This window comes from Paramisgurnus dabryanus, chromosome 5 (assembly GCF_030506205.2).
Source record: "Paramisgurnus dabryanus chromosome 5, PD_genome_1.1, whole genome shotgun sequence".
Classification (NCBI taxonomy): Eukaryota; Metazoa; Chordata; class Actinopteri; order Cypriniformes; family Cobitidae; genus Paramisgurnus; species Paramisgurnus dabryanus.
In genome coordinates this window covers 44,029,667-44,044,231 of record NC_133341.1, presented here as the reverse complement: position 1 = coordinate 44,044,231, position 14,565 = coordinate 44,029,667, and the positions used below count along the sequence as shown (strand labels likewise).

At 38.2% G+C, this 14,565-nt stretch overlaps 1 protein-coding gene across 1 annotated transcript in view; it reads left to right on the top strand.

The window, feature by feature from the left end:
* pappab (pregnancy-associated plasma protein A, pappalysin 1b) overlaps window positions 1-14,082 on the top strand; it is a 119,624-nt gene extending 105,542 nt beyond the window's left edge. The window contains exons 22-23 of the mRNA XM_065284293.2: window positions 6,062-6,309; window positions 13,730-14,082. Of these exons, the coding sequence (XP_065140365.1) occupies window positions 6,062-6,166 (105 nt within the window). The 3' untranslated portion in view covers window positions 6,167-6,309; window positions 13,730-14,082. The remainder of the gene's footprint in view (window positions 1-6,061; window positions 6,310-13,729) is intronic.
* The last annotated feature ends 483 nt before the right edge of the window (window positions 14,083-14,565 follow it).

The window sequence follows — 14,565 nt, the reverse complement described above, 5'->3', positions numbered from 1 at the left end:
ACACTTGAGTGGTATAGTATGACACTTTGTTGCAGTCAAAACTTCATCAACATCCCCTGATAGAAAAATGCTGTTGCTTCTCCAGCAGCAGTCACACACGTGATATAGTAACTAAATCTTTTCTTTACTCGCAGACATGACGTAAACACACAAGGACGAATGACATAAACCTAAAATTTCTTGCTAAATCTAACCCGACAGCTCAAAATATCTTCATAGTCAGCTTATCGTAGCGAATCTGAGCGAGGCAGAAACATGGTTTCACTCGATCAGTAAAGGAATGAGTTTGCTCATTTTTAACCCAAAACTGTATAATTACCATTATTATCATAGATTCATATCATTCGGCAGGGTAATACATCTTGTGTTGTAATAATTATGTCCTTAGAGAGGAAACTTTGAAGGGCACCCCACACTACCCACAATGCATTGTAGGCATTGTAGATGAAGCGTTTTGTTTTGTTTTCCCAAATCCATGGCAACAAATGGTAGCATATAGTATTTCCATATGAACGTTCACATCGCTTCGACACAAACGCACATATTTCATCTCGAGTGGTAAAGGTTCGTAGCTGCACGACGGCTTGTGTACTGCTCTTTTTTTTTATGAACTTGTCATCCTCTGCCCTCTTTCGCTTGATCCTTCATTGCTTTTTCCTTGAGCAAGTTTTCCTGGCTGCCAGAAAAGTAAGGTTCTTTTTTGACAGACCAGGAATGAAGTTACTTCTCCAAAATTACAACAGCGAATCCTGAAAGCACGCTGGACCTCTCGACCACTGCATGGTGCCAGAAACAAAAAAGGCTGGCGTGTACGATGACGCATTTCCCGGCACAATACACAACTTGTTGTTAAAGCCTTAGAAGCAGGGTTTGGAAGCGGACTTCTGTCCTATTAAATTCAGTTCAGAACTTGTAAACTTAAGAGGTTGTTTACTTTGTCACTACCTGCTCTGAATAGGTTCACCTTGAAGGGGTATAAAAGATGGCCCTTGCCCAAACCATATGAGTAGGTAATTCTGGCCACCATCTAACTTCAAGATCAAGTTGTATTTAATATGCCCTCAATGGTTAAAATGCCTCCAGTGTAACTCTTCAAAATAGACTTAATATTTTTTCTAAACGTATGGGTATTTCCTAAAAGCAAATGATTGACCTGGCTCAATCATAGGGTGATGTCATCCAACAAAATGACCTAAAAGAGGTCACGTAGATCTGGGCATAACATGTCGGAGCAAACAGTGATGACGAGATATTTTCATTCCTGAACTCTCCGCCATTTGATGGTTTATTGGATTCAGTAAACACAAACTTCGGTGGCCTCACTGAAAGGCTCTCTGTGACCGTCTTTGTACTGCGTCTGTTTCGGTGCTCTCGGGATGAGGTTGTTTGCATTGTTTCTTTGGAAGGGCCGCGTGTTTTTCAATCCAATGTTCCAATAAGTCATAGTATACGTTGCTTGTGTTTGTCAGACCTCTTTGTTAGCCAAGGTCTTTTCCTCCCCAAATGCGCCATCAATAGTGGATTACTGCCCTTGAAGGCCCTTGGAGCAATTAGGAAAAACTCGCTTGGACCTCTGACGTGCTGCAAGCAGACAGAAGAGCAATATTGACACAAAGCATCCTGTTCGTTTGTTAGGTTTGTCCAGGTTTTGAGGTGATGATACAGTTTGGAAGTGAGGTAACAGGGAAAGAAGGGAATTTGGTTTTAGGTGATGCGTAAACAATTCTCAACAAAAGTTCTCTGGATTTTTCATTGAACTCAAATATAAAGCTTGCTGAATGTATTTTGGAAAATGGTTGCAGTTTGTTGTAGTTGTAGAAGATATTGATGCAAGAATTAACTTGAAACGTAACTGTAACTTAGAACATAAAGCTAGCATATAGCATTAACTAGCATATAGTGCTAACTCAGCAGTCACAACTTTGTTTTTAGCATTGTAACAACATTGTACTAATTTAATGTGTATTTGATGTTGAGGCGTACATCACAACTGTAACTTCACAGTTGGTGTTATGTAAAAGGGACACTCCACTTTTTTAAAATATATGTTAATTTTCCAGCTCCCCTAGAGTTAAACATTTGATTTTTCCCATTTTGGAATCCATTCAGCCAATCTCCGCGTCTGGTGGTATCAATTTTAGCATAGCTTAGCATAATCCATTGAATCGGATTAGACCATTAGCATCGCACTCAAAAAAAGAGGCGCAATGATATAACACAGGGCCCGAAAATAGTCCCCTGCTATTGAAAATTACCAAGGGGACTACTTTCGGGCACTGCGTTATATCATTGCGCCTCCTGCAGCCATGGTACACCACCAAAGTCCTTGATTATTACGCCAGAATGAGAGTATAGTTCCTAGCCATATCGGCCTAGAAAATCGCAACTTTTAATTTTCGGTCGGTCTTAGTATACGATGTAACTACAGAAGGATCAAGTTTTAAATAGGAAAAATATTGAAACTCTTTAGTTTTTCTTAGCGCGATGCTAATGGTCTAATCAGATTCAATGGATGAGTCTTTTACATGCACAGGGTTTACATAAGAAGGAGAAAACAATCGTGATTTCATGACGTTATAATTTCAAACAAGAAGTATAAACTAAATGATCTCTCGGTATCGGTACATTGAAAATATGTATCGGTACAAAAGTTTTGTATCAGTGCATCCCTAAGTTTTTAAGTTTAAATACCTGTATTTTAAAGATCTTGGACTTCAAGATTACTTCTACAACTTTGCAACCTGTCAGCTATGTAACCAAATAATGAAAACATCAAAAGCATTTTTAATAAATGTCAGTACGTTTTTCTTGTGTATTTGTTGACCTGCTGATATTTCCACTGAGACTATTGGTTTAATCACAGACCATCTGATGACTGTCCCGATGACATCACCATTGAGAAGGTCACATGTTTTGAGAACATTCAGTGGTTGCAAGGTTTGCTAAATGAAAGGTGCACAGACATCTCAGCTTACTGTCAAAATCCTGCCCCAGACATCTTAACCTCACTTCTGTCGAGCTTATGTCAGCTTTGAAGTCTGAAATGCTAACATAGTGAAAAGCATTGTTGTGTATTTACAAACCCTCCCTTCGTATTTTATAGACATTTATTTCACGAATCTGTAGGTGCTGAAAAATCCTCAGTAGGTTTTCCACGAAAGATTTTTGTTTTGCTCCGTTTTGTTTGTTTTTCCTGGAAACAATTCAGGAATGGCTCGAGGGCAACGAAAGCATTTCAAAGACACACGCACACAGTCAACAACTGGAGAAGTGTTGGTCGCCTGTAATGAGGAGTGTGGCAGTGGAGGGAATGTTGTCAGCCAGAGTTTGTGGGCTCCATGAATGGACTAGATTTACAGTTGGGAAAATCCCCTACGGTGGTTGGGGACACCGAAAGGAAAAGCCTGTGCGTTTCACGGGGCAATGAGAGGCCATTCCCCCTCCTCCCCCACGGCTCTCCTTACACAAGAGACCCCTTGTTTCTCTTACTATACATATTTTTACTGTATGCTCACATTGACAGTCACAGACAATGCGTTTACATTCACGCATTTGGCATGCTTTTATCCAAAGCAGTACAACTTACAGTACAAAAGTACACCTAATATGCGTTTGTTTGCAAATAATTGCAATGCTGTTATTAAGAAGGTATTATTAAGCTTTTAAGTTATTAAGAATTGGGAAATACGTTGTTGTTTTTTACCTGAAGAAATACGATTTTTAATGACTGACTGTGTGTTGTCAACAGTGCCACCTGCAGGCCAGAACGGATTCTGTACTGTTAAACTACTCGACACAATGAAAATCACACGTAAAGTGCTGATCTACGCAGACAGACAGATTTTGTGTACTAGGAAAACAAATTAGAAGAAATAATAATAAAATCTATAAATTGTTTAAAACTCAAACATGTTTAATCCACAAAAGATGAAGGCTTTTAATATTTAATATTAATATTAACTCTTTCGCCGCCAGCATTTTTCATGATTTTCACAAAAGTTTAATGCCTTCCAGAAAATGCTCCTTTTTAAATATATAAACATACAATATATGAAATAAAAGAACAGACCCTCAGCTTTCAAACAAAAAAATCAGTTTCATCCTACCTTCATGTGTTCTGTTTTTATCACCTCTCAAATATGTGTAGGTTTCATCAAAAACACCAAATTTTGAGCAAAAAGCTGAGATAATTCAATTTTTGTGAAGGACTTTTGATAGAGATCAGATGCAGAGCGATCTTTGAAAAATACACGGACATACAGCTGTTTGCCCTAGGGCAATACTTCTGGGTTTTATAAGTTGCGGAAGCGTAACATAATAGCGGTATTGCAGATTGACGAGATAACTTGTCAATGGCGGGGAAAGAGTTAATAATACAATATTTAATATTTATGCATTTGGCAGAAGTTTTTATTCAAAGCTACTTACAGTGCATTACAATCTATTCATTCTTATCAGTATTTGTGTTCCCTGGGTTCGAACCCATGACCTTTTAAGAAAACATTAGGGGCTTAAGCCCCCATAGCACCCCCTCGTATAATGTTACTGGTTTGCATAAATAATAAGTTAACTTAACACAAAATGATTATGCTGGTTGTTTGCTGATATTCTCGGTCTGACACTCAAATGCATTATCTGGAATCCTCTCAAACAGAGGTTTGCGCCTTCCGTTTGGTTGCCGCCGAACGTTTCCGCCTTTCGCCGAACTGCATCATAGCTGATTTCAACTCTCCTCGATGCTCACACCGTACATGACGCGCCATGACGCTAAATGCACATTAAAAATTTACCACCTTGTAAAATAGTCACGTTCGGAATCTGGAAAGATTTCCACCACATCCCACTCATCTAGGGCCCTATAATTTCCGCGATCACGGAATCGCGGACGGAATCGCAGAATTGGCTAATTAACACGAAATCTAGTATTAACGCGGAATTTCGTGGAATTTTACATATTTTGAATAAAATTATGTTTTTCTGTGGGAGACGAACGTATGTCTGGGGGAAATGCAGACCGGGGGAAATAAATCTGGGCGACACGCCCCCTCCCGTCGTTTCAGACCCCCTCCAAAACCATGGCGAAGCGGCTCTCCAAGACTCTGCTTTCGTCCGCGAAAAAATTAAGAAATTCGACGCTAAGCACTTAATTCCGAGCAGGTCTCACATGACTTTTATGTGACCGGAGAACTGTTATTTTGTAAGTTTTGTCAACACTCTGTTCAAGGTGAGCGCAAAGATACATGCACTCTCTCATCCACGTCTGTCTCACTGCACCTCTCACACGTGCACGCGCTCACGCATCTGTCCGAAGTGCGAACACAAATCCTCATGTATTTGTTCAGTTTTATGCATTTCAAGCGAGCTGAGGCAAACTAACTATCCCTCGCATTTGAAATATAATAATCTGCATCATGGCGCCGCTCTCTCTCTTTCGCTCGCACGTGCAAAGAGCTGCGTGCTCATGCTGTCATAAGTCAGATCACTATCCTGTGTATGTTTGTAAAGTTATATGCATTTCAAGCGATTGTGTATAAAATATGGATCGCGTTCCACTGGATTGATGTGTTTAAGGCACTTCTGAAGGCACCACTGCTTTGACACCTTGTTGTAGCCTCCTGCAACAACACTAAACAATGCATTGAGTTGTGTGTGTGTGCGCGCCCGTGTGTATGTGCGTGTGTAAATGCATTTTTATAATCATTAAGTAATCCTGTTATCCAGTTTTTCCCCAAATCATTTACATTTTAATCATTAACATTAAAGGCATACTCTTTTTATGACTAAAATAACAGTAAAGGGTAAAAAATATAATTGCCAAAAATTAAAACGGATAAAACGGAATTTGCAAAAATTAAAACGGAGAAAACGGAATTTGGGAAAAAATAAAACTGAATTTGGGAAAAAATAAAACGGATTTTATAGGGCCCTACTCATCCCACCAGTATTGGCTGATAGCTGTGTGATTTAAATCACTGTAGTTTATCTAAATCATAATTTTCTTCAGTTAATAAAAAGAATATTCCCTTAAACTCAACCCACTTTGATATTTTGTCTGCACCAGGTCTTTCCGTTCCCAACGTCATGTGATATTCGAGATGACTGTGCATGCCGAGACCCCGATGCCCAGGAAAACAACAAAGGATTTCATCAACGGTTCATCGGCTGAGCTTCGAACCTCTGGTGGCACCCAAGGGTCCCGATGGGAAATCATTTCTCCACATGCTGCTTATCAGAGGGTCTCTCCACTCACATCACACTCCGACATACCAGCCCACATGCCCTTGTTTCCTCATCCAACAGCCTATGAGGGTATGACACTTAAACGACCAAACGCATCAACAATAGATTTCAAGTACTGTAGGGTGAAAATGTGGAAGATTTACAAATGCATCATGGCAATACAACCGTAGATGTCCCCAAACTGAGGCTTAAACAAGCCTGTGGTGACAGTTTCGTTGTTTTATGTTTGCTTTAATTGATCATTATTTGTAAACTGAGACCATGGCGATGTTGTTTTTACATACTGTACAGCTAGAGGAAAAAAGGAGGGAAAGGGAAAAAACGTATTCGTTGATGTTCTACTGTTGTATGAGATGAAACAAAAGTGTTGAACGAAACCATCAAACAAAAACCAGATGAATAAGACGACCCTTGATATTTTTCACCATCCCCTCTGATACTTTATAGTCGACAGCTAAGCCATTCAAAGTGTCCATTCTTATCTCCGTTCTTGTTGCTTTATTGTGGAAATACACAACTAGACCTAAACAATGGATATGTAAGCCAAATTTGTGTCACTGAAATGAGATGGGCTGCACACGAATAGCTCGCACTCTTCTGAATGTTTGTGGACTTAACCCAAATATGTCTGGTGACCTCAGAGCCTAAGTGGATGATGGGAAGGTTTTGCAGGGCTAGATGTACGAGTGCAGCTGCTGTGGCCCTAAATCACATTCATAAATTCATATATCAGCGAGAAATAAAGCCAAAAATCATCGGAGGTATTGATCCAGTGAGTTACAACCACAGTTGCTGTTAGTTTTGCTGTCTCGGCCTTTGCAGTACGACAACACAGATTTATCAAGTATTTCATATTTAAGATTAAATACTTTGCATGTTGTTGTGTCCCAATCTGCATATTACCCATCCTAAATAGTGTTCAAAATGCTTAAAATGTTAAAAAGAGTAACCATAAAGTACCCATGTGATCTATTTTCAAGTAAAATTTTAATCAATGCATACTTTCAATCAATGAGTGTGTTTACATGCACAGAATAAGTGGATACCTACCAGTATAAAGAATTAGCTTATTACAAAAACCTGTTTTCATGCAAAACAATAAACCAGCTATGCAGAAAACTGCGTTTTCATCGAATTTGGTATTGCATAGTATAAGTAGGCAAATTTAGACGCAGCATACACATGCAATTCTGTAATTGACCCCAATCCAGATCCACACCTAAGTATAGTTCCGTTTTTACGCATATGCACATAGGCTGAGCTTCAAACCTCCGGTGGCACCCAGGGCTCCCGATGGGAAATAATTTCTCCACATGCTGCTTATCAGAGGGTCTCTCCACTCACATCGCACTCCGACATACCAGCCCACATTTTTACGCATATGCACGTACAGTGCGCGTGATGCAAATTTGTGGTATGTAGCCCAAGGAGTTGCAAGGCATTTTGTGGCGCATGCATCAAACATCTGTGTATATGTACAAGTCAAATAAACTACGCTTTGCAAGGCTAGCGTTTGCGTTAGCGATGCACCGAAAGGAAAATTATTGGCCCGAGCCGCATAAAATGAAAAACTCAATTTTTTTCCTAATTATTTTGCTAATTTTCTCACCACTGAAGAAAATTACATTTTCAGAATGTCTTTTTTACTATATTTATTTCACAATATTTAACAATGCCATTTTTTTTACATTCCAGCAGTCATTATAGGCCCTTTTTACATCTGGTCACTTCTCTGATCAGATAGATTTGTTAAAACTGTTCCATTTACATTCGACCACATATATGAGTCTTGGCTAAATTAAACAGATTTTTTATTCCTGCACAAAATGCAAATAACCTATTCATTACTATGCCTTTAAGTAACTTCCAACAACGCTTATATAGCACTGTATGTATGTATGTTGAGCAGTGGATGCGCGTCTGAGTGCAAGGTCAAGCTCGAGCAAAAGGAAAAGCGGTCTAACAAAAAGCTTATTTTAAATAAACGTTTTATTTCTCGTTTAATATAAGCATGTTCATCATTGTAGGATTTGAAGTTTTTTTACATACTGCTGACGCTCTTCATCATTTTATTATATGAGATAAAGAGCTAAAGTCTTGTTCTCTGTGCTGTATGTTTTCACGTCTTTCTCAGACACTTTAAAATGCTTTTACCAACTTGTTTGCTGCATTTGCGTGTCTCTCACTCTGCGCTGGTTACTATCTGATCGAATCATCGCAGACTTCATTGTTCGGTAAAATTTATTCGCCCGTTTCACCTGTTCAGCCGAACACCAAAAATTTACTATTTTTCGGCCAAATAATTTCAGTTACCGAACATTCGGTGCATCTCTAGTTCGCTCTCTAGTAGAGAAAGATGTCCTGCTCAAGGTCATTATAGAGTAAGTACAGATGCATACTGTACCTTCAGACTTCCCAAAACACATTTAAAGATCCAGGCAAAAACAAACTTTGAAAGCTCTGAATCCATTCATTACAAGTCGCTCACATACTCTTAAATGCCGCAAACAATCATAAATACCACCACTTGGCCAGTCATGTAAGAGGACATTAGTGTTATAAACAATGGCATAATCAATAATAAGAATTTAAAGGACAGTCAGTCTGTGTTTAGATGCTTATGATTTAAAGTACTGTACTGTAGTTACTTAAGGTGCATTCAAATTAAATAAAAATGTAGGGTCACCCTGGATAGATGGCAAATTTAATTATTTATTGACAAAAAGAATGTAACTTAGGCTATATTGTTATAAAATCTGAGTATCATCAAAGAATGTGAAACATCATTCATCTGATGTAGCAGTATAATAAAAGTGAGTTGATCAGAGAGGCGATCAAATCATCTCAGACTGGTTTGACACCTCATCCGCAATCCAGTATGAAAGCGGAGATTTCATTACCAGATGTGCTGTGGGTGCTCTCACTTTTATTTGGTGCTCATTATACCCATACAAACATCATTGTGTTTTATGCATTTTTACTGCAGCAACCAAATACCGTATAATCACACACATTGTTTTTTTATAGAACTAAAATGCCCAGTGTTGAAGTGGTGTTTATTGTCCACAATCTGGCCGTTTTGGGGAATTACAATGTGCCGACGTACTGTTAATGCTCATTAGCTTTTAATATCCACACATCAGTCCAATACAAACTACTTGTAGATATTCAAAAAACGTAAAATGGCTTGGAAGCATCACTGGTACAGTCATCCTCAGCTCTTAAAATAAATCTTAATGACATCTTTCTCTAAGGAATACATTAAATATGAAGCATAAAAAACAACAACAGCTCAAGCGTTGCTGCTTTTCAATGATAAATCGTGCCAGCCCAACAAACAAGAAGTTATTTCTACGGAATTCATTTAATTTGAGTTAAATAAAGAGGTTACAGTAGGGAGGGCTGTGTGTATTTATATCCGAATGGTGTTAAAAATGTGTTTTTGTCGATCAGTATTTTTATCATTGACCACAGTTGCTGCACTTAAAAACTAAAAAGTTTACCGTAAAAAGCTGCTACAGTCAGACAGGTCATCAATATTGTTGAATTAGATAGTCATCCCTAAACAGTACTTTATACTGGTGCTGTTTTCCCTCTCTTTCAGCAATAGATTATGTTTAGTACCTTTGGTTAAAACCTTACGATAAAAACACCATCAAAGGATATCGAAAAGAAAACCGTACGTAGATAGTTTAACCCAAGTGATTGTGTCGTCCTTTCATTCAGTTAGAGATAATGACGTACAGTAGATAGTTTTTGTAGACGTCTTTGTTTTTTAATATTTGACTGTTTGTTATTATTCTGTAGTAAATTACTGCTGCTGTACTACAATTTTACTTGGGGGGCTTTTTTGGATGGGTTTTGTTCGATCGGATCACAAGTGGACGACGTTAAATACAGGCGTAAATGAGGTGTAAACGTTTTGAGCTTGTTCACTTTCTACCACATTCAAAGGTAGTTGAAAATGAATTCATCCAAATTCCTTTTGTGTCATAAACGCTCATGTGGCCGAATGTGTTCGAACAATCAAAAAAGACTGCTTACTCTCCACCTAATGATCTACAGTACATTACAGTACATTAATGTACTTTACAGTACATTAAAACATTTAGGATAGGTGAAGATAAGTAACCAATGCACCATTGCAAACACAGTTTAGAACAAACAAAAGAGGATGTTTTTCGCCGACTGAGAATCCAAAAACGGTTACTGAGTTTTTTAAATGAGCGCATGCGTAAGAACAGCCTCCCTCCTTCACAGCTCATTTCTAGGGAACGCCTTCCAAAACTTGTGCACGAATATTTGAACACGAGTGTTTGTTTAACACCGGCATATGCTGTGTCGCGTGACTCGCGTCATTATGTGAAATGATGATAATAAACAAATAAGACGTTAAAACGTTAGATCAGTCTACGCTACTCCCATTTCAACAACCATGTAGCAGACTAGTCACTGCCTTACAACTACAGTACAAGAACAACGTCAATATACTTGAATAACAGTACAACAATAATTATTCCTCAAAGAAAGAATAATCACTGTTACCTGTCGGGAAGAATTTTGCGAACTGCGCGTCTGTCTTGACACCTCTCTGTTCCTTCATTGCTCTCCAGCGTTGAAATGTTTCTCCAATAACGACTCTGTTTACATTACGTTCTTCTGACAATTTTCTCCTATTCCCAGCGGCTTAAAAAAGTCTTTCTTTTGCGTCCTCCTTCGAGTTTCTTCTCTACCGTGGTGCAAATTCGAGGAGGAAAGCAGGATCGACAATGAAAACAAAACGAAACTTAAGACGGAGTTTCATGCGCTATGCGCATGCGTCGCCTGTGTTTAGTTACTGGAGCGCGCACGTCTCTCACAAGGATCATAATGGCAGTGATTGACAAGCCAGAGGGCCAATCGCTTATGCGATGACCGCATGAGCAATTGGCTGATGTTTTTAAGGCCCTATCTTGTGCACAGATGACGCATATTAATAATATTACTTTCAGTGCAGCTAATAAATAGTCTTTTATCATTTATTAAAGACAGTTTCAAGTAATATTGCAAAAATGTATAAAACAAACATCCTATTTTGCACCTTTAAGAAACGAGGGACGGAAATGCCAAATTTAGAATAAAAATACCTTTAATTCGCAATAACTTGCCCATTCGTAACTAAATGCAGTCCTGTTTCCATTTTCTAAGCGTGCCTTGATTTAGTAACTGTTGGTAACTAGATTACCAATACCACCGTCATTCGCTCAAATAACTTGAAGGAAATGGACCAAATTCGCATTTGTTTGTTTTTCTTTTTATGGAAATATTGAAAAAAAAATTGCTTTACATTTGGAGTGAAACCCAGCTATTGACTAAGGGGCGGTTCACATTTCGCGTCTAAAACCGCGCGGAAAACACGACCGTCTGTTGGTTCTTGTCACATGACCTGCGGTGCGCTTGCAGCATTCTTAAAAGTTTAAATGTTTTTAACTTGATGCGGTGTGGATGTGCCTTGAAAAACAAGCATGTCGCTGCACGTCGCGACCGCGTCGCTTCCATTATGAGTGCGCATACCATGCATTTACATTTCAAATAACGAACTTGCTGCACAAAATGTGAATCGCTCCTAAAGCGGCTGCTTTACGCCTCATTCTGTTTTGTTTAATTTTGCGAGCGTGTGATAGTGTCACAAGCTTATTTCATCCATTGCTCTTAAATATCTGAGGAAGCCCTTACATATACATGTATAAAACGATGTGTAGCATGTTTAAAAACAACACCAGTAGCGGAACTCTGACATAATATGAGTGTGCGTCACTTAAAACACGTTATTTCTCCCGCTCGTGTTTAAACGACTCACCATAGACCCTCCCCTCAAAGTTACCAGGATAAAAGCAGTCAAAAGTGTACAAAAAACGTGAATGTGTCTCTCTCGTTCCACTTGTGATCCGATCGACCAAAACGCATCTTAATATGAGATATAAACACGCCATTGGAGAGAGTGCCTACAATAAATCCAGATACATGTGCAATCTTATGAACTAGTATGAGGACCGGTTTAAATTCTCACTAAAATTACAGTAGCTTTACCGTATATCAGTCTACCACCTACAGGCGTAATCCTGTAATCTCCTTTCTGTCCTTTTTTCCTGGAAAAGCTCAATGTCACTCTATTCCTCTGAAGCCATGAAAAACAAGATCAAATCAAATGAAGTTTGGTGGATATGTTTTAAGAGAATACGTTTACCAGTCTACTGTAAACCGAACAGGATCTTTTTGCTGTACTTTACCTCATGCCTGTAATGTTTGCTGCTTTATTCAGTATTTTAGTAATTTAAATCTCTTAGCAATATACAATGTTGTACATAATAGAATTATTTATTAAAAACGTTGTCATTTTGTTTTTTATTTATATTTACACAGTTCATCTAAGTTATTTTTATATGTTTCTCCAGTGTTATTTGGTGCGAGTCTCTTGCCGTTTCTTTTCTGTTTGCATTCGGAAAGCAAAGGTTTCGTTATACCACAAGCAAGCGAAAGAAACGACCGTTTTCACGGCCGTTCAATTTGTACGAGTAAGAAATCAAAGTGTTCAATGCACAAGGAAAATGTTATAGAAATGTCACCTTTGGCAAGTCGTACAAGCCTTTCTTTGGTGTATTGACTTCCACCTGTGTTTTACATTCCATATGTTTGTGTATTCTGGGGAAATTGCTCGGAAAGGTTTCGTTTCCAGTCGCTAAGTAGATACGTTGAGTCGCAGGGCTCTTGTGGTTTCGTGTAAATAGTAGAATAGGTGAGAGAAACTGAAAGACTGTCTGTGGTGGCTCGGCTGCTGGTGTTTGGCCACGTACAGTAAAGCCTCATGTATAGATTCTCCTCTATAATCGTACCCTAATTCATCCTCGTGTTTATCCATTCAGACAGTTGTACCTCATGTCCTATTTCATATATGTAAGTAATACCTGATTGTGAAGTTTTTCATATTTCATACGTCTTGTGTTTGCCTGAAGATTAGCCATGCGGTTTTACATTATACGTTTTATTTTATAGCTTCTGTGATGCGTTTTGTACAGCGCTCCCAATGACATCACGTGACTGCGCATCCATACAGTATGACAGCTAAGCAAGCATGTTATTATAATCATCAAATCTGATACCCTAAAAATGACAGTTGCATGATCAAAATTGTGTTCCAAGAGTTCGATATGTAAAATTTTGATGGTGTGCTACTTTCGTCAGAGTAGTATAGCGAATTAGATGTATTTATCATAAAGTTTATTGCAATGAGAGATCTAACTTATCCAAAATATGTTGTCTGAATATAATTGTTGCTTATTGTATTTAGGTTTTTTTTTTCAAACCTTTATATCTAAATCAAATATGTTACCTATAATTTGTTATTATGTATTTTTGTGTATTTCTTTTAATGATCTGTTCTGTCTTATATGTCTTATTTTGTCTCCAAATTTGCAAAATCTTCTGCGACTGCACTGACATTAAAATCAAGACCGGACATTACTGCAAACTTTCTTGGTATTTCTGGAAAAACGGCCCTGCACATTGTTCGATTTTAACACTGACGGTTTCCATAAGCACTGGTTCAAATCAATAAACCCACTTCTCTCAGTATACACACTTAATGCACTGTTTCGGGCACTTACCACAGTCCTGTTTTAATAACCAGCTGATTTTTACCATTTGTCATTTTTCATGAGTGTCTTGTGAGCATTGCGCCACTGTTGTCTGTTTTTATATATGTATCTATATATGTAATATTATTTGTCACAGATCAAACTAGCGTACTGTATATTTTCATGAAATCCTCAAGCATTATTATTAACAGTAAATACATCAATGTTATTTTTCCTGATATGTATTATTTAGAAAATAAACACTGGTTAATTAAATGTGATTGTACACTTGTGTTTAATTGTGTGTTTAATTGTTTGTGCACGTTGCCTTTTAATAACAATCTATAAAAACATCTTTTTGTGGCTTTAAGTCATGTCTGTGAGTGTAATCCTAAATGATAAGAAACACAGGGATGTATACAATTCATTTTACTGGTAAATTGTTGTTTTGCCAGGCTGTGATGTCAATAAACTCTTTCACCGCCATTAGCCCTATTCGGACGGGATTAGTTTTACAGGGGGACCTCTGAGAAAATCGTGCTTCTCAGAGGTCCTCTGTGTTTTTAATCCCGTCCGAATCGGCCATGTCTGTGTTTTTCTCTGACGACCTCCGTAAAAATTCCAGAGCAATTTACCTACTGTTTTTCGCCGAACTCAGAGGTCCTCTGAGAAATTTAATCCCGTCCGGATGCAAATGTCTGTGTTTGCCCGC